At 39.6% G+C, this 26,365-nt stretch overlaps 1 protein-coding gene across 12 annotated transcripts in view; it reads right to left on the minus strand.

Moving 5' to 3' along the window:
• Positions 1–1,174: 1,174 nt before the first annotated feature.
• BBX (BBX high mobility group box domain containing) overlaps positions 1,175–26,365 on the minus strand; it is a 268,773-nt gene continuing 243,582 nt past the window's right edge. For 8 of the 12 annotated variants that reach the window (XM_057696544.1, XM_057696537.1, XM_057696541.1 and 5 more), the window contains 5 exons: positions 18,386–18,475; positions 16,955–17,014; positions 9,032–9,229; positions 6,834–7,020; positions 1,175–2,167 (listed from right to left, as the gene is read on the minus strand). In XM_057696544.1, coding sequence (XP_057552527.1) covers positions 2,080–2,167; positions 6,834–7,020; positions 9,032–9,229; positions 16,955–17,014; positions 18,386–18,475 — 623 coding nt within the window. In that variant the 3' untranslated portion in view covers positions 1,175–2,079. The remainder of the gene's footprint in view (positions 2,168–6,833; positions 7,021–9,031; positions 9,230–16,954; positions 17,015–18,385; positions 18,476–26,365) is intronic. The other 4 variants (XM_057696545.1, XM_057696548.1, XM_057696547.1 and 1 more) reach the window with 4 other exon arrangements.

Here is a 26,365-nt window from a genome sequence, read left to right on the forward strand (position 1 = left end):
TTTGGATTTTAGCTAATTATAACTTTTAAATCACTGCTAGCAAGTGGTCCAAAAACTCCAACAGCCACCAACACTGGGACCCAGCAATTCTCAAACATTCACTTTGTGTTTTGAAATTTAGAAAATACTAGTAAAACAGCATCGTAGTAAAAATATTATGCTAGAACCTGGGGCTGCTCACCTGATTTATTTCTATGTGAATGGGGCTAAGCGTCTACCTCTGATTAACCTTGCTTACTAATTCCTTCTCCTCCGTGCCCACAAGGAACATGCATTTTTGAGGACACTATTCCAATGCCCTGTGCCCTCTTTACCTGCTTTGAAAAAAACCCCAAATCTCTCTATGCTTTTTCAATTCTGTTAGTATGTTGTACATATTTTCCAGCACCGAAACTGAAGTAATATCTACAACTGTGAAAAGCTAAACCTAGTCAGTACTAATAGAGTCATTTTTTTGTATGGCTATTAGGTCAAATTACGATTAGAAAAAAAAATCGTCATTACAATTCAGTCAAGTATAAATAAGAAAGCTAGATAAAACCTTGTAAACTGTCACCATTTAGAGATCTAATTCAAAAGCTTCAAACTCGAACTAATACTATCAAAATTCTGCCAGTTTGAAAACCAATAAAAATTATTGCTGGAATCCAATAATTAAAATTTGGTAGTTTGTGCTGTGATGCAAGAGTGGGGAAATACTTTGTGCTGTGGAACAAATACCCTGTAAAATCTGCAGCCACTGACTAATTCTGATTTATCACTTTGCATCTGTTGCTAAGAAACAAGACACTGTGAACGTCAGGTGGTGGAGTCAATATGTTGAATGTTCTAAGCCAGTTAATCCACTTGGCACTGGCATATGTATGGTTGGTTTTATGTTCAAAAGCAACAAAACACAAAAAGGAAACAGGAAACTTGCAGGTGGATCTATGACTGAGAGTCCCACTCTGGTCAGGCACACCTCCCACAACATTTACTCAATACCTCCAAAACCACAAAAACTCAAAATGGCTCTAGAAACCTGCAGTGCCAATTGGGCTGTGCATAGCAATTGCTACCCGTCCAGTCTGTCTGGGATGGATGTACAAGGTCTGTAGCTCAAAGTCCACACGAAGTGAGTGTCTTCAATGTGTTCAGAATAGTGAAGTAATACTAAGGTCACTTCTGAATAATATTTTTCTTTTTTTGTTTGTTTTTATGAACGATCCATTGGTCACTCAGACCCCTGTGTAAAAATAAAAGAATCCTCAAGGCATGAAAACATCAGTAATCTGTAGTCTGCAGGACTCTTTCCCTGTCTGGGAAAATATCTGCCACAATTTGCCCCAAGCAAATTCCTCTTGGTCACTCAAGGCTAAGAAAAAAATTCAGCTTGTAAGAATTGTAATTTTTTTCCCTCTCTCTTTCACTTTTTGCCAGCAAACTACCACTCTGGTGGCAAATATAAAAGTGCAGAATATATGGACCACGAGGCCGAGCATACACCGCTAACAATGGTACATCTGCCTGCCCGTGCTGCTTGGGAGTCTCTGGAACAGGCTTTTTAATATTATTCTACAATATAAATGTAGGTATAACCTATTATATAAACCATCTTAGAACTTAAATCTCCATGTACAAAAAAGACTAAGAATATCTAATAATAACTAGTGCAGTGCGTCAGTTTTTGTTTTTTTTGTTTTTTTGTTTTGTTTTTGTTTTGAAAGAATAACTAGGTAATATACGAAACTAGTTTCACACTCTCTGGTTGGTAAAAGAGATGCTGGATGAGCTACAGTAAAGGCAGCCTTTTACCAAGTTACCACCTATTACCATCAAAAGCCTTCAATAGAAAGCAAAGCTCTAGGATCATCCCATTTCTTCTTATCAGACAGATAACATCACCCTCAAAGACTGGGTTCTAAAAGAACAAACTGGCCCAGGGTGCCAACTTCTGCTTCAAGTGAATCTGGGCCGTGTAGGGCAACAAGCACTTGTTTGCAGTCTATATTTTCCACCACATGGACTCACTAGCATCCCTCGGTAAAGACAAGGCTAGGGTAGTAGGTAAAGCACAATGTTTTACAATTAAAGGGCGTTTCACTGGTCAGCGCAGGAAATAAGTACAGGAGTCTGTGGCATTTCTTTTGGCTGTCCATCGTGGGTGAGTGGAGTTGATCTCTGACCTCTGTAAAACAAGAGGAAGAAAAAGAGAGAAATCTCTTATTGAGAGTACGTTATCAGAAACAGGAAAGGATGATGAATGACCAACAAAAGCTTTCCAATATACCTTGTTTAATAGCTACTACTGACTTACTACTTATGCCGTTTAATTAAATTTTTTTATTCATAAAGCTTCTTTATTTTTCTTTTTTAAGGACTTCTTATCTCAATGTCTCTCACACAACTCAACAACATACTCTGCCCCCAAACAACCACCTCCATTATGTAGACACAAAAGCTGAAGCACCAACAGATTTGGGGAAATTCCCTAAGGAGTGGAAAACTTTCAATCAAAGGCTATGGTGCTAGGATGACAATCTTCCTCTGGATCTACCTATATTAAAAAACGAATACCCAGAGAAAACCATAATTCAAAAAGACACATGCACCCCAATGTTCACTGCAGCACTATTTACAATAGCCAGGTTATGGAAGCAACCTAAATGTCCATCAACAGATGAATGGATAAAGAAGATGTGGTACATAGGTACAATGGAATATTACTCAGCCATAAAAAGGAACAAAAATGGGACATTTATAGAGACATGGATGGACCTAGAGACTGCCATACAGAGTGAAGCAAGTCAAAAAGAGAAAAACAAATATCATATGTTAACACATATATGCAGAATCTAGAAAAATGGTACAGATCAACCAGTTTGCAAGGCAGAAATAGAGACACAGATGTAGAGAACAAACATATGGACACCAAGGTGGGAAGTGGGGGTGGGGGTGGGGTGGGATGAATTGGGAGATTGGGATTGCCCTGTATACATTTAATTAGAAAAAAAATATCAAATTGTAGACTTTAAATATTAGACAACAATGACAACAAAAAACAACACATTCCTTTCCTTGACTTGACCAAGGTGAAGACTCTCCTATACTAACCGGTAACCTTCAGGCTCATTTCTTGAGATATATAATAATAATCCCCATTTCAAATCTTAAGGCCAATAAAAGGGATGGCCTCTGCAGAGAGAGATGAACTGCGACTAAAAAAATGAATGAAAAGGAAACAGTGAAACCCTCCTAACGAAAGAGCAGTCTCAAAGGCATATAGAGGGAGAGTACAGAGGGAAGCAGGCAAGCACCAGCTCTGAATCTCAGTGTGTGAGAAAATCCAGTCCACCCGGGCCAAAATCAACACACATGGAGAAAGAACTCCACACAGGACTAAAAGAAATTCATGGAAATTATCATTTGGATTGCATCTATATCAAACAGTCTATTTTTCATTCAGCTTTTTGTTTAATGAGTAGGAAGACAAACACGATTTATTTCATGGTTATGAGAAAATTTCTTGGTTAATTTCTATAGAGCTTCTCATTCTACAAAGATAGGACTGGGCATCTCCTTGACATTTCCTAATATGTTTCCTAAGCCTCAACAATGCACACTCACTGCTCTGGCCTGTAATGGTCTGCAGTGCACAGCACTGTGCTGAAAATAAGGGATAGAGCAGCAATGTTTTCACTGGTTGGACCGTTTCAAGACAGCATCTTCTTCAGAGTACGTGAAATAAAAGGAGCTATTTTAAAATTCAAATTGTTTTGCTCCATAACTGTATTCAAGTTTCTTTCTCTTGATGCATAAAAAAGAAAATTAATATAGATAAATTACAACATTTGGGGATTTCAGAATCCAATGATCACTTAGCTTAAGATATTAGGAAACCAAACGTGTTATAATCAAACCTCTGGATTAATCTGTTTATTCACATGGGGATGCTGTAAAAAGCAACTGTTCAGTATGTTCAACCCTGTTCAAGAAAGATGAAATTAAAATGCTATTTTTTACTTTTAACATTGAATATGTAACAATATTCCAAAAGCAAAAAAAATTTTAGTAAGTATTGGAAAAGGAAACATACATAGAAAAAAAAAGTGAAAGATGAAAAGTACAACGCAAAAAAAAAAGAGAGAGCGAGCAAGAGGGAGAGAGACATTGGGGTGAAAGCCCAGCTTACTCAGTGGAAAAAAGAAAAGGAGGTAGGAGCAATGATATGACTAATGGTTGCAGCTCCCAAGGAAAGGGCAGTGACTCTCTGTGACGTGACAGATGCTGGCCTAAGCAGCGTGCTAGCGCGAAGGCAAAGACACTGGAGTTCAAAGAGTTGGATTCAGATCTTCACTCAGTTTAGCTGTGTGCTCTTGGCAAGTTAATTAACTGCCTGTACCATCATTAAAATGCAACTAAAAAGTTGCACCTGGCAGAACTGATTTGCAGAATTAAGTTTAATGAGCTTCTGTCCTTATAAAATTCCCAGTAAATAAACAGGCTCTCAATAAAGGTTAATTCCAATTTCCTATTTCCTGCATTTTGTAAAACTGCTCTTCTATGTTCGGTTTCTGAACCCAATGTTAAGATTTCTTGTGGCAAGAATGCAAGTAATACATGTTTATCCCTAACTCTGTTGACCATCCTCTACATTATGAACGAGGTGATGCCTAAGCAATAATTAATTGATGTGCAACCCGGGTACCATTACATTAAGCCTACAGGTGGAGGGACAGCTGGTAGCTCTGCTTTAATGGGTAAGGGCTAAAGTTACAACTAAGATTCTCCAGGGCTTTTTTAGATGGTAAGAACCATTTGTTAGGTTGATAGTAAAATTCTAATAAGCGATGTTATTCTTTACAATGGGAGGTGTAAAAAAAAACAAAAAACCAAAAACCAACCTTTGCTCACACCATGTTTTGTACGCCTGCCAGCTAACTGCTATCGTAGGCAGTCATTCTCAAGAACACCTCATTTATTCGTTCACCCGTTCATTTGCTCACTCGTCCACCGATGTAACAGGAACTAAGGAAGCTGGGTACACGACGTATAAAACCAGTGCTTTGCTTTCAAAGCGTAGTGGAAGGAATCAGACGCATCAACAAATAACTGCAACCCCGTGTGGCAGCTGGTCTAGGAGAGGTGTGTACAGAGAGCATGCAGGACTTCAGCAGGAAGACTGAGAGAAGAGGACGAAAGACAGACAGACGGAAGGAGGGGCAGCCGTTCACCCGAGAGGAGGACACACAAAGGCAAGAGGCGGGCTTGTCTGCATGGGAGGGAGCGACTCCGCGTGACCGCAGGGCAGAGAGGAAGGCGGGGGTGACAGAGTGGAGAGCCTCGCTGCAGCCTTCTGCTGCTTTAACTGCCAGGTCGGGGGTGGGGGGTGAGGGGGGGTTAACAGAGCAGAGGGGTCACCAGTCATCCAGAAGGGGAGGCTGGCAGCAGCAAGGGTGACTGCGCGGTAGCCCTCGAATTCTGGATTACGACCCCCCCCCCCCCCCCGAATTCTTACACGACCTCTTATTCCCACAATTTACGGGGGCACTTAAGTAACACTCAGGCATGTATTTAACTCCTTGTGCAGGCGTCATGAGTTTGTCCTCTGCACTTGACTGTGAAACTCCACGAGTGGAGAAGTCTCTGCACGATCTCCCTCCGAGACCTAGCAGATTTTAACAATGTCTGTCACCGCTCACTTGCTATTAGGCACCTGCAGTGTACACATGAAAAGGACCTGGACTTCTTGGAAATACCTAGAGGCTATTTGTGAGGAAGCATGAGAACTGTCATAGGACAGGTGAAGAGCAAGAGGCAAACAAAGCTTCGCTCGGGGCCTCCTACACCTGGACGTGAAGGGGAACGGAGCCTGACAGGCGGGTAGACAAGCTGGGTTCGATTTCAAGCTCTTTTGGATCGAAGACCGAAGACCTAAGAAAGGAGCTCATCTGTGGGTAATCCGCTTTGAATACAAATATGAAACCTGAATTTACAAAAGGCTTTTTTCCTTCCCAAAGGACCCATTAAGCAGCAGAACACCCAATTATATGCTTAGAACTTCATAAATTTTCTGTGAGCCTTTTCTGAGTTCAAAAGGCTTTCATATCTGATCTCATCTGATCCTTACAACTTTATGATTCTTTAGGGATATCGTTATGCTAAATGGAAGATGAGAAAACTGAAGCCCAGAGAAATAAATTACTTTTTAACAAACAGAGAGCTGAAGGAAAATCCAGGCCTTTCGCCTGCCACGCATCAGATGCTGAGATGCCCTTTTCCCAGAACCACACTGCTTTCTTCTGCTAGTACCACCAACGCCATCCTCCGTGGGGGTGTTACCATGTGCCAATACTGGGACATTAGATTTATTCTATATAACATCTCCATGAAATGAGAACCACTTACAGCCGTTGTACAGAAGAAAAAACAGAGGACAGAGAAGTGGATGATCTTGCTCAAGGCCTTACAGTTTGGAGGTGACAGAGGTAGGACCCAAACCCAGGTCTGAGAGCTGACTCTAAAGCTCTAAGGATTAGATAATATTGCTTCTCTGCTCTCTCAGGCTTTTTCAGAAATGACGCTAAGTCACAGAATAATACCACATTCAAAGTAAAATACTTGGCGGGCTATACTCCCTTACATTTTCCCACACTGCTAAACAGCATGTATACTTTTGTAACACCTCGTAAACAAAAGTCTCACAAACCCCAATCATTGTGAAAAATATCACAAATCACATCAGAAAGGATGATTTGGGTTTCCATGGCACTGTCTCCACCCATGTTCCGTGAAAGGGGGTGAAGCGGAACAGGATCCCCAGAACCTGGGCGGTGAGGTTTCCCACCGCTAACCTGTGCACATTTTCCATGGCGGCCACTTCGGCCAGCGCGGCAAGGCTGAAGAACGCAGACACTGCCGGCATCTCCGGGGTGCTGCTCCGCGTCTCCGCGGCCTCCCGGTTGTGTGAGCATTCGTCATTGCAGCCTGTCTCAGTCACCTTCGCAAGACGCCTTTGCAGTTGTTCCTTTGGTTTGTCATCTGTAACGAAAGGGAAATTCATCACGAGAGGATCACTCTGTTCTCTCCAGAGAAGGGACACGGAGGAAACTCAGTGCCAGACAATGTGAAATGAGCTAATATGCTTTACTGTTCACTTCTGTCATCCCCCAAATATTAAGGCTTTTACAGAATCTCTTTTTCCACGGGAATAAAACTCTTTTATTAGGCTCAACTGCAACCATGGGCAGCACGATGCCCTGAAGCTGAGCAGAGGAGCTGTGTTTTATCCAAGGTCAAAGAACAGGTTGGTCTTGGAGAGAGAGGAAAAAGTGGGCCTTGGCCAAAATAAAACCCAAGGGACTTCTGCAAAGGGGCCAGTAGATGCTGTAAAATGGCCCTCAAAAACTCAACTGACCAAACATTCCTAATGAAGCCACAGAATGCCCTACTATGCACCTTGGGCATTTGGTACGCTGTGTTACCAACATTTAGGATGGCCTAAACCAATCCCAAAGAGATTAATCAATTCCACTGAGATCCTAAACTGTTATTTTGTTCTGAAGACCTACTAAAAGGAAGCAAAGGGCCCTCTGGTGTTTATGAAGAGGTGGTTGAAATGCTATACCAATACATTTGCTGGAAATAAGTACACTTTATTATGCAGCCATTAGAGAGGAAGAGGAGGAATCTTTACCATGGTTTTTATAATAAAACATTTTAACTATAGAAAGTAATTGATAAAGGCTGTAAATATCATACATTAGAACATGAAGTGCTATATGCTTTTCTACATAAAAGGGAATATTTTCTAAAATCTTTCACTCTTCCGACAAGCAAAAAAGAGGCTGTAACAATTTATACAATATGAAGATCACAGAACAGAATCCAGAGTGGAAAGGGAAGGAGAGAGGAGCCTGCTGGACTGGATATCATGAAAACTAGATTCTAGTCCTCATCCCACTTAGTGGTTCGATGTGTTATGAAACAAAATTCCACCTCTCTGAGCTTCACTTCCTATATGATGGTAAACTTTGGGGCCTTTAGTATGCTTTAAGGTTTAACAATCTACATATGCAAAATCCAAGTGCACAAAATTCACTAAATGACTTCTAATTATATCAGCATACAATGAGTCTACCAACTAGATTAACCTAAGTCAGATATTTATAAATATTACTCTCAAAAAACTTTCATTTAAACGTTTTCTTCCTATTTATAGAAGTCATTATGGACCTTCGACCTTTTTCTGGAAACTGAGTTAGGGTGAGGGAACACCTCCTTTCAGGGCTGGTAGAATGAGATGCTGGAGGTACTGAAAAGCAGAAAGGCAGCAGCTAAGCCCACTAATGCTTAGTTGGTGTAGCACCCCTAGATGTAAAGCAGGAGGCTCAGGGTCACTCTCTTAAACCGGGCCCCTCAGGCAATTCCACAGATGCCACCAGGAATAGCAAACAGACCACAGGCCACGACTGAAAATGGAGAAATTCACTGTAAGTTAATATTTGGTCAAGGATTAGCCCAGAGAACCAAGAAATCCAGAAGCATTCTTAGGCTCCCTTAGTGGTCTGAATCAGCTGTATAGGAAGTGCTGGATGCTTTCTTTCTCAGGTTTCCGAATTCATTGGTTTAAATCCCTGATGATCTGGCTTGTAATGACTTAAAGAGTGAACCAGGGACAAAGACAGATTTATCCAGTATTTTTAAAAGTCTCGGATCTTTAGGAATTTACTTATGACTGTTTCTGTGCACGCTGAGAAAGAGAAGGTAGCTGACAGTCCTAAAAACTGCCTTTCCTTCCCAGGAATTCTGGATATACTCTTGGGAAAAGAGCTATGATTTTAAAACATGGACTAAAACACGTATGTTTTCTGAAGGAAACCAGTTCTCAAGGAGATCCAGAGAGAGAAAATGTTATTGTGACCAAACTGACAGAACAGACCCGTTTTTCAGTGAGGACCCACAGCTGGCTTATAGTCATTTTCTGGCCACGGTGGCCATGATGGTGACCTACTTGCCCTGGTCATCTCTGTCTAACGCGTCCTTGCCTTACCCAGAGTGCCTCCTGCTGGTGATACCCGGCCGTCTGCTGTCCTGACAAGGTGTGTGATCTTGGTTTTCCTTGCTTTTCTCTTTTGGCTGCCCACCAAGGGTTCTTGCGTTGTTGTTGGCTCTGGAGTGTTGGGAATGGATGGGGCATTTTTAACCTTATAAGCAGGCTCTGTGGTGTTTTTGTCTTCTGAAAATATGGCTGAAATAGGACAAACCATATATAGTTACACACAGAAACACAAGGCACCAACATTGCTCTTGGAGGGAAACATTTCTAAATGTCTGACCTATCTAAACGAGAACATATGTTTAGAGTTTTCAAAGTATTGATGGAGAAAAGAAATATTGACTATAATTTTAAACAAATATTTCTTTAAATATGTGCTTTGATAAATTAAGTACAGAGGAACAGGATGCCCTCTATATCTTTTAACAGAACAGTGAACTAAGAGGCCACTGGAGTAACATTTTCTACGTGTCTGGATTTTGCAGGTTGGTGGGGTGGATAGTGTATGCAAATCTGAATAAACTGTGTCCCAACAGACCACAATTTCTACATGTGGTCAGGGTCCCTATCTGAGATCCTTCTGACCAGCTAGCCTGGAGAGGATGATAAAAGAAGTTTCTCTTCTTCTGAGGATACTAAGTATGCTTCTTAAATTTACAGTTATCATTGGGACGTTTGCTTTCAACCTTCAGGCTGGACTGATGAGAAAAGAAACTTTCTTTCATGCACACCGAGTGCTCAGTAAGGGCTTGGCAAACACTGATGAAGCCAGCACATAATGAAACTCTCTCCCATTGGCTGAATTCTAGGATCAGGTGAATGTGCTTTAGGGGGATAATTTAATGAAGTACCACATGTCAGCAGGGCTCCCTGAAAGGTTCGTTTTAGGTACTCTAATTCTAACTGTAACACCAGCAACTCATTTAATAGCACACGCTTGTATCCTACTAGTCACTGTGTGGAGAGTAAGGAACGCACTTGCCACCAAAGACTTTGACCCCGGTTCAAAGGGGCTGGGAATGCTATGTCTCTTCCTACTTATTTCCTTAGCAGTTCGTCCCTCCCCTCCCCCCTTAACTTAAATTAAGACAAGACTGCAGACATGAGTTCAATAAGCATTTAGGAGTATATATTTGTAGTCAAGTTTCCTGACTGGTTCTGTTTTTATTCCAGTGACCTAAGGGCTTTGGGGCAGGAAAAGGAGGCATCTTTCCATTTTTTAACTATCCAATCTCTTAAGACAGGCATAGGCATTGTTTTTGACAAAGACAAGGGGAGTGTGGTTCGGGAAATCAAGGTGTGACATGCCAAACTCTGTGCGAACTCCACCTGGAGGATACCTGGAGGTGGCTCATCAGAGGCAGACATTGGAAATAAGACAATATACCTAACACAGAAAGACAAGAAAAGCTAAAATAAAATAACAGAGCAAGAATAACTCAAGGTGTGCGAAAATGCACTTACTGGTATGAGTGTTTACACAGGTTTCAGTTAAAATTTTAACAGAGCTCCCTGACGGGTTTAGGTACATCCTTGAGAAAGGAGGCTATAAACTAGCAACATCTTTGCCCTCAAGCATTTGATTCCAGGCTTCCTATTCCAAAGGATGTTAGAGAGAGAGAGAGAGGGAGGATGTAAAGCAGAAATCATACCATGATGTGTGGCTTGCCCTTACCATATTATTGCATAACAGATGGCTGTGTGTGGACAGGCTTATGATAATAGTTACTTAAAAAAACAAAACAAACAAACTATTTGGCAATATTCCCCCAAAATTATTTTTAAACAAATAATCAAAAATTAGGGAAAAGGATCCTTTTAAATTGTAGATCTATACCCAGGTCAAATAGTCTTAGAGTATTTATACTTTGACAGTTAGCGTAGCATAGACCGGTGGTAGTACAGATGCAATTAAACTTTTTTTTTTTAAGCTTAAACTTCAATACAAGCTGGCAGCAAGATAGAAAGATAATTTGGTTAGAAAGCCTCCAAAAGGCGTTTCATGACTCTGCATTAGCCTTGAAATTCAAAGTCTTCTATGTAAAGAAGCCAAAATCTGAGTTTACAACAACCTCTACTGGATATTCACAAGCTTCAAAATTCTAGTGTCTTATCCAGGCCTATCAGTTGTCCCTTCTGATTACAGGGGGATACTTGTGATCTCTCCACTATGATCACTGCATTATAGATGAATCTTCCAGAAAAAGCATCAACCTCTTCCCTCTTTTCCTTCCTCTTCCCAGAAAAATCCAGAACTTGTAGAGATAAGGGTATAGCAGGATTCCAAAGATGAAGGGTGTATTACATCCAAATTACTGCTTATGAAAAGAAAGAACCAAGGAGGTCAAAGAAAAGGCATGGACACCAGAAAAGGGCTAAGAGGGTTGGGGAAGATGGCCTGGTTTCTACAACAAGACCGGGGATAATGGAAATAACATAGTCATGTAGAGACCTAGGTTCTACTCTTGACTTCTTAATTTACTAACTGTGAGACCAGGGGTCTCACTTTCCTCATGTAAAGATGGAAGCGGGACTAGATTAGCTCTAAAGGATCCATCCAGCCCTAAAATTCTTCTCATTTTGTCACACAGCCTAGAATCAGGGTCCTGGCCAGTGTCTTCTCCAGCCAGCTCCTGAGTCTCAAGGCTGTGGAAGAGTACTCCCTTGACTAGGACTGTTAGGTTTTTGTTTTTGGTGAGCCTTCAGATGTTTTCCTTTCTTTTCAGTGGTTACTCATTTTCCTATGTGTTCCAGATGAATTGGTAAAAACATAATCAAGGAGATGGATACAAAGGGACTGCAAATGGGAGGTAAATCAGGCCTAAAAGCAGACTGAGACTAGGGGAAGCTCAGAAACCAGCAGACAAGGAGCCAGGGGCTCAAAGGCAGGGCGGCCCATAAATACCAGTGATCATTGAGTCCCAGAGGTCGGGAGGCTGGCAGATAGTAAATGAGTGAATCAGGCTGCAGACCAAGTGAAAGAGGGAAAAAAGGAGAATGCATTGCAAGTTCTCATAAATCACTGGAAAGGAGGCAATACCACCTTTCCAGATGTTGTCTTCTCTAAACCTACTGTCAGATCAAGAAGTAATCACAGGGCCTATAGATCATCCACATTTGAAAAAGGCATGTAATGTGATCTTGCTGGAGTTTGGAAGAAAAGGTTAGAGCGAGTCTGCCACATGCTTTGACCCAGGGGTGACCCCTAGAATATCCTGTCCTGCCTGGAGGCCTAGACCAATGACAGTCTTCAGGGTCAGTGCTCAGGGAGAACCCTCTCCTAAGACAGAAGAATTGGGGAAGGCAGGTAAGGCGTAAGGCAAAGTCAAAGAAGTACAGCTGACCCTTGAACAACACAAGTCTGAACTCCGTGGGTCAACTTATAAGTGGGTCTTTTAAAATAAATACATACCATAGTACTACATAATCCACAGTTGGTTAAACCTGTGGGTGCAAAACTGCTGATACGGAGCGCCTGGAGGGCCAGCTGTAAAGTTACATGTGAATTTTTGACCGAGGGAGGTGAAGGGGAAGGGCGTCCCCTTAACCCTCACTTTGTTCAAGGGTCAACTATAGTTGTCTGGGACAGAACAGTAGATCCGAGTCCAGCAACATTAGCAAAGAGAAACTTCTTTTATCATCCTCTCCAGACTAGCTGGTCAAAAGGATCTCAGAGACCCTAACCACATGTAGACATTGTGGTCTATTGACACAATTTATCCAGATTTGCATGTGCTGTCCTCCCCACCAACCTGCAAGATCCAAAACAAAGACTTAGTGGTGCAAAAAGTTAATAAACAGAAACCTCAATTAAATAGAGTCAGGGGACCAGAAGGGGGAGCGCTCATGCCCTGTGATGATAGCAGAGCCCAACAAGAAGAAGAAAGACTCCCTCAGCCAATGAAAAGCATGGACTTGATTCACCATAGCCTTTCCAACTTCTCTCCCCCCTATAAAATTCTCCTTTCCTTGACGTGTAAGGACTTACACACCATGGCTGTACACCTCAAATTTAAATTTTCTCCTGATCCAGAATAAACCCATCTTTGCTGGAGAAATAACTGGCAGTCTATTAGTTTCAGGTCAACAGTGGTGAGGGACAAGAAACGAAAATAGCTCAGAGAAGGAAACAGCCCAAAGTTGTGTACCAAGACAGCAAGGCAGCTCCTTTTTCCCCTCCCTGCCAAACTAATGGAAATGCGAGAAAAGAAAGGTTTTGTCCTCTAAAAACAAATCAGTCATTTCTCTTTGGACTTGTAACTGAACACACAAACCTACCCAAGCACCACAAAACAAGTCCACAGGGCTGATTTTTACACTCCACAATAATCATAACACACGTGGAGCATATCATGTGAGAGTGATAACGTGAGCTGACTCCTGGAGTAACATGAGGAATGTGGCAATAAGAGACTGTCTTGTTTTCCAAACTCTGTTCCCAAAATGCAGAGTAATAAGCTTTTTGGGAAAGCAGCACCACACTTGTACTGTACCCAGGAGGCCACGAGTGTTCCAGAGTCATGAATTCACATGCCAACTACAGGAGTCAAACTTGCATTGAAATTATTACAGCCAAGTCTGGAATCTCATTGCCATGGTAGTCTCCCATGAGCTGAGAATGTAGTTAAACTGCTGAATGGAACACAGGGATCAAATGAATGAGCCTTATCTAAGATCCTGGCTGACCTTGCTGAAGTTATAAAGTAACCATTTTGAACTTGGGAAAAGAGATCAAGTAAGCTTGAGTGTGTGGATCATATTTCAAAATCTAACTACAAAACCAGATTTTTCTCCCCTGTAACTGGATTTATGGATCACAGAGAAACTAATGTTATGGAAATACCCAGTCTGAGGTTCAGGGGTTTTTTGTTCCTCTTGTAAGACAGCATTTATAATTTCAACAAATGAGGGCTACACAGAAACACCTGAAAAATCAGAACTGCAGTAGCCAGTGTACTTTAGTGTTGGTTGCTTCCCTTCCTGCTTATGTTGCTCAGGCTTCAATTCCTTATCATGTATTTGGGGCTGATAAGGTCTCCTTAAATTGACTGGAGCTGCTGTTAAGATTGGGATTGAATATATACACTACTGATACTATGTATAAAATAGATAACCAATGAGAACCTACTGTATAACACAGGGAACTCTACTCAATGCTCTGTGGTGACCTAAATGGGAAGGAAATGCAAAAAAAGAGGGGATACGTGTATACGTGTAGTTGATTCACTTTGCTGTACAGCAGAAACTAATACAACACTGTAAACCAACTACACTCCAATAAAACTTAAAAAAAAAAAAGGGATACGTGAAAGCCCTCTGGAAACATAAAGCAATACTAAGTAGTAATCATCACCATCAATATTATTACAGTTAGAAACCTCTAGCTTAAGAATGAATGTGACACCATAACTTGGTGGAAAGATAAACACAGCGGCTGAGGGAGGTCATCTTGGTTTATCTGAAAACTTTACCTTTAATTTTAGCCTATATAGGCAATCTTTTTTTTTTTATGATCTGCAGAAGTTTCAAGAAGTGGTTTAGCTATTTTGAATTTTAAAAACATGGGGAAAATGCTTAAAATAGATTATAAGCTTAACATTTATTTAATGTGATGTGATTACTAAACACCTGAAAATTTCTGATATTTTGGGGAAAAAAAATTCAAAGCCAATCATACTCAGGGTGGTATAAAGAAAGGATAGTGATCTTTAAGTCATCCACTTCAACAGAAGTCAGGAGCAGCTAACACCTGCACAGTCTCAGTTGAGTCAACATTTCATTTACAGACATCAGCTACAAACAACTCCTGTCTCACCTTTGCCCAGGATAGCTTACACATGCTAACTGTCCTGACTATGGTTTCATTTTTCTGTCTTTATATATTTATAATTTATAAGTAAAGTTTTAATAAGCAGTGGTTTGGACACAGATGAGAAAGACGACGGAGTAAAGGGCCTAGATAATTCACAAAGCACATAGTCTCCACCTGAACAAGTAAATGTAGGGGATGTTATAAAAATAAAGAACAAAAAAAGTCACTTTAAATTACTCGTTAATTTCCTATGCTCAAACTGATTCCTTGATTTCTGGCCATGTAAAATGAATTTGCATTCTACACTAAAGGACATGCAATTTTCAGTGCATGTTCTCCAAAGTTTTGTTCCATATGCATTAATAATACATATAATTAAACATCAACAATAATAAATATTTCCAATTAAACCCTTCAGACTGCCTAGAAGACTGAAAATTGATTTGCTTTTCTGCCCTCCATAGGGCAGAAAATTAGGGCTTCAGAATATGCTATTTTCAGCATCACACCACCCACTCAAGATACCATAGTAATAAAACCATCGTTACAGGGGAAATGAAATGTACAGTTCATGTATCACTATGCCTTCTCAGTCACTCCACTCCTAAACACACATATCTTACAATAGAGTACAAAGGTGGAGAGTGAATCCTAGCAACGTTAAATGGTCTGTCCTATTGAAAAACGCTAATTAGTGGCAGATCTGAGACTAGCACCCAGGTCCCCTAATTCCTACTTACTTCACTCTTCCTACCACCCTCCACATGCCATGATACCTCCTTTTATATGAAGTAGGGTTTTCATTGTCTAAAAACCAAAATATTTAGAGCAGTATCATTTCAAGAAAAGAGTAATGTAGTCTCAAATGCCTCTTTTAGATTCCTGATAGTTCATCACACATGTATCAAATCTGTGCAGAACATAGTTTTAAAATACACAAGTGTGAATCTATGTCAACTTGGGGATGTTAGGATTTAATGCTGAGAGCAGCACAACAATTCATATTTTGTTTTGCCAGCAAAGGGCAGAAATGATGCTCCACAGAGGTTGTGAATGTGAAGTCTCAAGTCAGAAAAGAGACGTGGTGCTGGCATTTTCAGTAAAAGCAAAACAACATGAAAGCAGATATGCAGCTCATGTGAACTGTGCCTACCAAATAACAAAAGTTCAGGTTTATAATGAACTCAAATTTGAATATTTTTGACACATACCTTTTAAACATGGGCATGTTTTTATAAATGACTTAGGCCACATGTGCATTTTAAGTTTTACTCCTTTTAACAAAGCAATGAGAGTATATTTGGGAATCAAGAGACATGGACTTGCTCATTGAGTTCCCCTTTCTGGCCATAAACAAATCAAAGGGATAAACCAAAGTATGACCACGAAGATGCCTTCTAGTTTTCAAATGAAGCAACTCCTCATTAAGCACTACGAAAATGTTCAGCTCTTTAAAAATACCTAAATGGAAAAGAAGAGCGTCAATGGAAAGAATGGAAGGATGGCTCCTTACCTACCACGAAATCAGCATTCACCTAAGGGTTCAATATTTAAGAGGAATTACACGAAGTCACAAATAAATATGACTGTGGGAAATTTTGAAATAAAATCTGAACCTATAACATTATACCAGTCAACATGGGACTGTTTCTTTGGCTACCATAAGCCTCAGGGACATTCCATCTGATCACAGTTAGAGGAAGTGGGAGATGGGCTAGGGAGGAAGTTCAGGTCAGGAACCATTTCTGCAGGGCACCTACGTCCAGTCAACCAGGAGAGCCCCGTGCTTCCCTACCTGACTTCCCATGAGCATCCACCTACAACGTGAACTGCAATACTGAACATTTTCAGTTATGAAAACCTCTAATTTCTGGTTATTCTGGTTCAAGGGTTCAAATCCCCTTCACATGACACACGTCCTGACCTTTAGTAGAATCAAAAATCTATCTGTTTTGATTTGAAAATTTAAATAACCCAATTATGAACACTGAGGTCTAATGCTGTTGGTTGAACCTATATAAATTACACCTTTTTAAACCTACAAAAATTATGCCATTTCTAGCAGAGACTATCTGAAATTATACAATGAATGTTGCTTCTTTTACCTTCTGTAGGGTGAATGGCATCCAAGAAGAGTTGCTTGTTTGACCATTTATCCCCACTTCCTAAAAAACAATGATAGGAAAGGAAAGTGAAACTCTACCCCTAGTATAGCTACATACACTATAAAATTAAGACAATACACAAACCACTTCAATAAAAACCATTATCACACGAATGAAGCAGAATTTTACTTCCATTAGTTAATCCTCAAAACTGCATTTGCCAACTAAAATAATTAGGCCATATAGGAAATGCATTAAAAGTAAACAAATTTGCCTTTTATAAAATATGTTGTTGGATAATTTCTATGACTTTAATCAAGATTAACCTGAAAATTGGTTAAAAGGTAATGATAAAAGCTGACATTTTACCTACAGAGTGATATTTCTCCACTGGAAGCAGAGACTAAATATTAACATACAAATCAAAACTACAAGGCTGAAGTGGAGGTGAAAATGAGACCCAAGTCAAGTAAAAGGTTACACACAGGAACACAGGCATACATGTCTACATATGGAAGACAGCTGCATTTAGAGCCTCATTCCAGAAACACGAGAGGCTCCACGTCTGGCCATGCAAGTAGGATGCAAATGGGCATCGGATGAGCAGGCCCATGGGCAGTCACGACACTAACATGCAGGAGATGCTAGAGAAAGCCCGAGTTCCAGGACACGCAGCTGCATGGAACCAGACGGGCAGATTTATCTTCTGTGTGGAAGAAGAAAAGGAGCCTGGCTGTGAGAAGAGAGAAGTCTTCAGACGAGCCCTGAAGAGGTTCAAGGGCCCATCCAGATCATAGCAACGAGACAGATGCTTAGAGTAAAGGCAGGGGAGAGCGCATATGTCTCTAGTGCCCTCTATAATGGTTCTGTGACTGAAGGAGGTGGGAAGAGTCGGACAAGCAAAGTATATAGTTAGAAAAAAAAAAGAGAGAGAGAGGTTACGACGTAGGAGTGGAACCCTCCTTGACAAGCATCCTCAAGTGTTATAGGGGGTATAGCAACTGCAGGACTTTCACATGAATCCAAAACTGGTAAGATTTCAGGAGGCAGGAAAATGGGGTCTTGCTATGAAGGCTGCCAAACATGAGAAAAACAAGAATAGTCAAAGAAAAGAAGTGGAGAAGAGCTCAAGAAGACCAAATTAGAAAATGCACCAAATACAAATTAAAAAAAGCAATTTTAGGATTCATGTGGAACTCTAAAAATAGAGACAAACATGGGATTTGAGTAGGAATCCAAGTGAAGAAGATCTCTCTTTGCAATCAGCTGCAGAGCCTAGAAATAATGAATGTGCCTGCGTCAGGAGCTGATGACACTGAAGCAAGCAAAGGGGAGGTAGAGGCAAAGGCGGTGCAGTGAAGCATCACTCAAAGATGAGTTTGCAATGGAGGTGGCCAAGAAATCTTAATGGAGGATGGAAGGCACCAATACCTTTTTCCGGAACATTAGGCTTCTCCTTTTTGTGCTTATATTTGCTGACAATTTTGTGGAATAAGTTCTTTTTCTGAGACTGGAAAGGACCTACAGACAATATTAATATAAATATATTTAAAATTCACAATGTTTCATAAAAAAATACTGTGTGTTTCTAAACAGTTACACCCTCCCCCAACTTGTGAAGTAAGCAAACTGATTCACAAGAAATGTCATCTTGCATCTTTTCTCATCTAACTTACGTTTAGTGCCCTTCCCTAGCCTTACTGAAAAAACCAGTGAGATTTTCCTTAGAAATATATTGGACAGGAGCCTCCATTAGGGCTGGGACTCCCTCAGCAGAAACTGCAGATTTAGTGACTAGAGACAGACCACAGCCAGTAACAGCAGAGTAGATATAGTCTGTAATAAAGAAAGGATTTTACTTTAGATTCCTAAATATCACGAAGGAAAGTGTGGCATGGGCATTTCATCTCTCCTAAGAAACTGATTTTCACAAGGACAGCACTTTGAGGACAACTTTCAGGTTGGCCTGATAGCATTAGATAGCTTTCTAGCCTACTCTGAGGATATTCTAGGAGGGAAAAAAAGGAAAGTGATTTAAAAATAGAAAAAGATTTGCTAAAACTTTCTGGAAGGTGGTGGGGGGAGGGGAGTGAGAAGAGGTCTCAGACTGTTTCCTAGTTTTCTCAGATAAAGGAAAAAGAATTGGGATTTTTCAGTCACCCATCGGAAATGCCAACAACAGCACTGACCTCCCCAAAGCAGGTTGCTTTCTACACTTGGCTGATATTCCTATGTGAAACTGACAATCATTTTCCATAACTTCCGTTTCCTCATGTGTAAACGGGGATAATAATAGTGCCTAACTCACATGGCTGAAGTGAGGATTTTAAAAATTAGAAGCTCTATAAGCTGCTCCTGCTGCATCTACCCACCTACCAGCATCTGCACCCACATGCCCTGTCTTCCTGCCAGAGGCAAACTATCTGTGTCCTATCTAAAGTATACAATTAAAGGGTTTTTATAGTCACAAATATCTGCAGCCACCATCGATTTCAGAACATGTTCACCACCCCCAAAATAAATCCGATATCCTTTAGCTACCGCCCCTCCCTTTATCTGTACTCTCCCTATCCCAGACTGCCCTGGCTAGAACCTCCGCTACAATGTTAGATAGAAATGGTGAGAGTGAACATCCTTGTCTTGTTGCCTGTCTCGGGGGAAAGCACACAATTTTTCGTCGTTAAGCATAATGCTAGTTGTGAGGTGTGTTTTTTTGCAGGGGAGGGGGGTCCTTTATCAGGTTTAGTAAGTTCCCTTTTATTTCTGAGTTTGTTGGGTGTTATCATGAAAAGGTGTTGAATTTTGTCACATGCTTTTTTCTGCATCTATTGAGATGATCCCGTGGATTTTTCTTTGCTGTTGTTTTATTGATACGGTAGATTACATCAACCAACTTTTGGATATTAAACCAACCTTGCATTCCTGGGGTAAAATACCAGCTGGTCACGGTATATAATTCTTCTTATATGGCTTCAGTCGTCAGTACCTTATTAAGGATTTCTGTATCCACATCTGTTAGAGACTGTGGTCTGCAGTTTTCCTGTTTTGTGATGTGTCTGTCTAGTTTTGACATTAGTGTAATACTGGCCTCACAGAATGAGGGGGGAAGTGTTCCCTCCTCTTCTAATGTTACTGGACAAGCTTATGAAAAACTGGTATTAATTCTTTAAATGTTTGGAAGAACCCAGCGGGGAAGCCATCTGGGTCTGGCACTTTTTCGATTACTAAATTCAATCATTATACTAGTTACAGGTCTATTCAGATTGTCTATTTCTTCTTAAGTCAGTTTCAGTAGCTGCTGTCTTTCTAGTAATTGTCCATTTCATGTCGTTATCTAACTTACTGGCATATAATTGTTCATAGTATTCCTTTATAATCCTTTCCATTTTTGTTAGGTTGGTAATAATGGCCCCTATTTCATGTCTGATTCTAATAATTTGAATCTGCTTTTTTTCTTGGTCAGTCTAGCTAAACATTTCTCAAATTTGTTGTTCTTTTCAAAGAATCAGCTTTTGGTTTTAATGATTTTCTCTATTGTTTTCCTATTCTTTAATTAATTTCATTTCATTAATCTCCTCTCTAATCTTTATTATTTCTTTTCTTCTACTTTCTTTAGGTTTAGTTTGTTCCTCTAATAGTGTCTCAAGACAGGTGAAGTTATTGATTTGAGATCTCTTTTTTCTTAACATATGCACTTACACCTATAAACTCCCCTCTAAGCAATGCTTTATATGTACCCTATAAATTTTAGTATGCTGTGTTTTCATTTTACTCATCCCAAGGTATCTGCATATTGTTGTTTATTAATTTTCACATATTTTTTTAGTTTTCTAAATTTTTTCCTGCTGTTCATTTTTAATTTCATTCCACGGTGGTCAGAAAACATAATTTGAATTATTTCAACCCTTTTAAATTAGTGGGTTTGTTAAATGTCCCAGCATACGGTGTATTCTGGACACTGTTCCATGTGCACCTGAGAGGAATGTATATGATGCTGCCATTGTTGGGTGGAGCACTGTATATATATGTTAGGTCTAGCTGTTGTATAGTGGGTCAAGTCTTCTCCTTCTTTGTTGATCCTTGGCCTAGCTGTTCTATCAAACCTATTCTTTTTTCCATATCATTGCTCACCTTCTGACACACTATATACTTCTCTTATTGTTTAGGCTTGCTTATTCCCTGGTACTCCCACTACAATGTAACCTCCATGGCAGCAGGTTTCTTTGTTTTCATTCACAGATATATTCTACAGGCCTGGAGTGGTGCTCAACACATGACTGATTCTCAACAATACTGTTGCATGAACAAATAAATAAATCTCTTAAATGGCATCAATAAAGAGCTCAAGAAATGACAGTTTTTGCTATTATTACTGACAACATAAAGGTGTACAAGTGTTTTTTGATGACTATACCAAGCCATCCTTCTAAATAACCAATAGCAAATACTTCTGAATTGGGTGGTGGTGGTTTGAAATGGAAACAGAAAACCCTTACTTGCTTTTTTGGGGGGGAGGAAAGTGAGCAAAAGGGAAAGAAAATAAATTTAACAAATACAAAGAAAATATATCATGTATACAAATCTACACTAATATTGCAGGTATTCTCTAGAGTCCATCTGCAATCTGTATGTTATACAATCCAGGAAACTGCAGGCCAGTGCACATGAATGACAGATACATGGATACTCATGAAAAACAGAAGTAGAAGAAAGCAGAAAAAAATTCTGAGACTTCTCAGGACCATAAGGATCCTAGTGATTTACCCACAGGAAAATAACTTACTAATAATAAGCTATTGGCTCCCAGAGAGAATGATTTCTGTGTGCATCACTGTGTATGAGGACAATGGGATGAGGACGTGGTTCACAGACGCAAACTGATGTGATGTATGGAATGAGTTAGGAAAGAAGAATAGAATACATGTTTTCAGACCAAACCATACTCAAAGCTAAAAAGCATAATTTAAAGACAAAACTAAATATAGAGCTTGTCAATTTTAACATTAAAAAAGAACATCCAGTGTGCTTTAGTACACAAAAGAGCTCCTGTAAACCTGTATTTTTAAACCTCCTTGCTGCCAGCCATCCCCAAACTATGAGGCTGAGTCAAAAATCATCTGCACTCTGGCTGTAGAATTTATGGAAGTTTTAATATAACTGGAGTGTGGATACTTTTTGACTCACCCTCGTATAACTATAAAACAAATCTAAGCAAGTGACAAGTTCAGAGAATAAAGAAAGTGACAAACTTGAAGGAGTAACAGATAAAGATGTGATGGTGTCCACTGAAAAGCAGTAATTTTACAGTCAAGAAGTGAAAAATTTGATTCCTGCCCACCAGTATGGTACATATGTTTGATATTTTGTTCAAGGGAAATAAAGTCAAACTTCGTAAGAAATAGCTCATATATTACTATTTTTTCCTTAGCTAATTATTATATTAATGTAGAAATGTCCAGGGAGGGAAAAGAAAGTAGGAAGTCAAAAGCAGAGAAGAGAGTTTTAGAAGGAATCATTCAGAAAGCAAAGAACTGGCAACTGTCTTTCACTAAACCACCATCTCATGTTTCCATGCCATCTCATTCCCTCATCTTCCTACCAAATTTCTTGGAAGACTGTTTGCATCAGCTTCCACTTCCTTACAACAAAATCACCTGTTGCTGACACATAAACTAGCTTACGTTCCACTTATGTTTTGGGACAGGATGGCCTGTATTTTGAAGGTATCAATCTCTTTTGCACCCCATCTTCATATAGCTGGGTAGAAAATAGCAGAGACAAACCATAATCTGAGAGGGTAAGAGGGGTACCACAGAGACATTAACAATAACTTTTCCAAAATATTAATGTTACTCATGGTTTGCTGAAAAATGGACATGTTTTGGCTGAGAAGTGTAGTGACATAGGAGCCATCGCAGCCTTGGCATGGTATGAAAAATTTTCAAGGTCAGCAAGTAAGGTGAATTAAGTGAACCTTGCTCTGGAGAACTATTAAAGGAAACAAGTGTTAGGCATAACTTGAATGGTAGTGGCTTAATGCCCAGATTCCACAGTTTCATGTTTTTAAGCTGTAAAAAGAGAAGAGGGTTTATTCTAAGACTAGGCTGTCATTTCTGCAATGAACACATAAGTAATAAATGACCAAGAAACAACAAATTCCTTTGCAATAATTTATAGCAAAGTGCTCCCAGGTGCTGGACATACAAATCTGTGGACTGGAATAAGTTCAAGTAAACCAGCCGCAATCAAGTTAGGATTCATTGAGGGGAAGGAGCCACCCTATTGGGCTAGACATGCATGTCTTGTTAAGAAATTCAGAATTGTATTAGGTATATACCTTTTATACCTGCAAATGTGCTGTCACCATGTCCCAGAAAATGTCTGGTGGCAGCGAAGACTCAGTTATGGGGCAAAAAAGAGTTCTGCCCAACCTGGAAGCTATCACTTCCTGATAGGAACGGATGGCCTGGCTTTCATCACATTTCAGCTCTTAGAACATCGAAAGTATCCTCAGGTCGGCTCAATCCCAAACAGGGAAATCTGTCCTCAATCTTTAACTTTGTAAACCTGCTTCTTTTAGTCCCACTGTGACATTTAAAAAATCTCAAATTTTTAACCATTTGAAATTTCAACGCTGCAATGTAAATGTGAACTGGAAAAAAATGATCAAGACCAGCAGTACGTTTGCTAATGGGCTAAAAAATAATGTGAAAAGATAAAGAGATAAGGGAGGAGAAATTAAGCCAAGGGTCAAGCTCAGGCATAATTTAAACACTCTAAATTGAACTCAATTAACTTTTTCTCCATGACCTTACTTTGCCTGAAAATTACTATTTTACAGAGCACTCTGACTTCTGATACTTTTGTAAAAAAGTGCTTCATACATTAACAGTATACTTAAAACAATGTGTCAAAACAAATCTCTTAAGAAGTTACAATTAAATTTAGATTTATAATTCAAAGCTTTCATTTGAATATATACAAGTAACTACGGGAGATAAACCAGAAAACACTCTAGGAATGCGCTCCTTCAGCTGGCCTGCATTGTGAGTTAGATGGATTACAATCTCCTGGAAAATCTGTTCTCAGAAGCAAAGGGCAATGCTATTCCTAAATCATCTATATCCTAAGCCTAGAATAATACAGCCTGAGCCTCGCTGGAGGAAGGTGATGTTAATTATTTTCATCCCTTTTTACTGTAAAGTTTCTGACAAGACTTAGTGCATGGACATAAGAGACAGGGCAGAGATAGTGGAGGGGACAATGGAAAAGGGGAAGATTCCCTGAAAATACAGATATAAATAAGAAGACCATTGGAAAAATAGAACAGTAAGCCCAAGCAGGTGCTATGATTTTGAGATATGTAACTATATAAATGTACACATAATCATTTCCTCTGGAAATTACATTTCAGAAAAATTCTATACATTTCATATAACTGAGAGTAGCTAAAAAAGTACCTAGTATAAGGCAGGGGGAAAATATAATAAATGTTAACTAACAAATATAGGAGAAAATAAAATACAGACAAATGGGAAATTGTTGGAGAAAAAATGAGGTTTCCAAGGAACACATACTCCTTTACTAAAGAACTAATGATCTCACAATGTTTGCTTTGAACGATTCATTACGCAAAGATGCAAAGGGTCTAGACTCTAACAATCTCCTCTATCCTCTAAAGATCAGGCAATTACAGCACAGCTGGTATGATAATTTCATTAATAACTTGTAGGATAGTACACTGGTGCTGCTAATGCCAAATTACAATCAGCCACAAATACTATTTCTTTAGTTTGCTAAATAGAGAATATATTAAGTTCAGCTTTATTTTAATTGCATTTTGCTCCATGAGTAGAAATGCAGAGCAAAATCTAAGGTCTTGACAAGGCTTCCTACCTATGTAATTACTGATTTACTGTATAAGAACCAGGGTCTTTGTGGTTTGAGAGGCATAACAGAAGAGTTAAGATGATACTGTATGAAGTATAATCCAAAGCTCCAAAAAGCTATTTCACATCAAAAGAAATACTGTTTATCTCAGCTGGGAGAGAAAAAAACATATAATAGACAACCAAGACCCAAGAGGAGGTCTCATGAAAACAGATCCTAACTTCAGGGTTTTATAGTTTTACAAAAATAAATCTATTGTTACAGTCCCTGATAGATAATTCAGACAACTTCAGAGCTCTAAAATGAATGTCTCCAACTGCAAGGAGCAGAGGAAGAGAATACATCCTGCACATCAATCAATTAAGTTTCACTTTATTAGCTTGTCAGGTATTTATCAGCAACTTTAAATCCAAGAATTACAGAGGCTCACGATACCTGGCATCTTTGGGCTCGTGGACTGCTTTGCCTATTCCTAAATATCTCTAGGGCATAAGGACTGTCATTTCACTTGGTGATCTACTACAGTGCTCGGACACCTACCTGTCAACAAACTGCTTTATTTCTTTCCTATTCATCTTGGAAGATCTCAGAACAACCCTATTTTATCTTCCCAGATGAGCAAACTTGGTGATGCAACATTTCTTTTTCAGTTCTTTATTCACTAGACTTGTTTTTATTCACCACAGCAGAAAACCGAACTAATTCTAAAATCACTTTTACATTCCTCCCCGCCTTTAATCATGAAGGGGGAATTTTCTTCAGCCTTTCAGATCCATCCTGAGATACAGATCGCCTCAGTTGTTTCAATTCCAGTATACAATGGGGGTTTTAGGTCTTGAGGGAGAAAGGTTTAGGTTTCTTCAGAGGTATAATTTTTCCCTAGATATATACTCTCCCAAATCCATGAAATATATATCCTTATTAATATTTATCTTTGATAATTATCCACGATTGCTAGATTGTGGCAAGATTTATGTAAAGATATATATCATTATCTATCTCTCCATCCATCCATCCATCCATGCAACCAAAATACACACAAAAAAGGGAATTAATCTGATTTGCCATAAAGCAAGCAACAGATAGCCTCTTACAGGGTAATTACGAGAAATATTCCATCAAATCCTGCTCAGAATTCAATCCTGGAAACAACAAAACCCTGGCCACACTAATTCTTCATCTCTCCATTCACTATCCTTAGAGGAGAGCTACCAAATGAAGTCTTTCACATCTGTGTAGAAAACTAGAGGTATATTTGCCCACCGACCTTTAGACCTAAAGCAAAATCAGAAGATGAGTTTTTCACTGGGAGCAATACTGTCGTTTTGGGTAGGACAGCTCTTCACTGTGCTTGAATGTCCTGAGCAGGTTAGGAGGTCTAGAACCCCAGCCCCTGCCCCACAAATGTAACAGTGGTTCCAGGTGTTGAGAGCACTGAAAATGCACCCCCAACTCCTTAAAGCCCTTTTATGAACTACAGCGTTCATAATGAGTACCCCTAATGAGTGCTGAGATCCACCC

Source organism: Hippopotamus amphibius, chromosome 10, assembly GCF_030028045.1.
Source record: "Hippopotamus amphibius kiboko isolate mHipAmp2 chromosome 10, mHipAmp2.hap2, whole genome shotgun sequence".
In the NCBI taxonomy this organism is placed as follows: Eukaryota; Metazoa; Chordata; class Mammalia; order Artiodactyla; family Hippopotamidae; genus Hippopotamus; species Hippopotamus amphibius.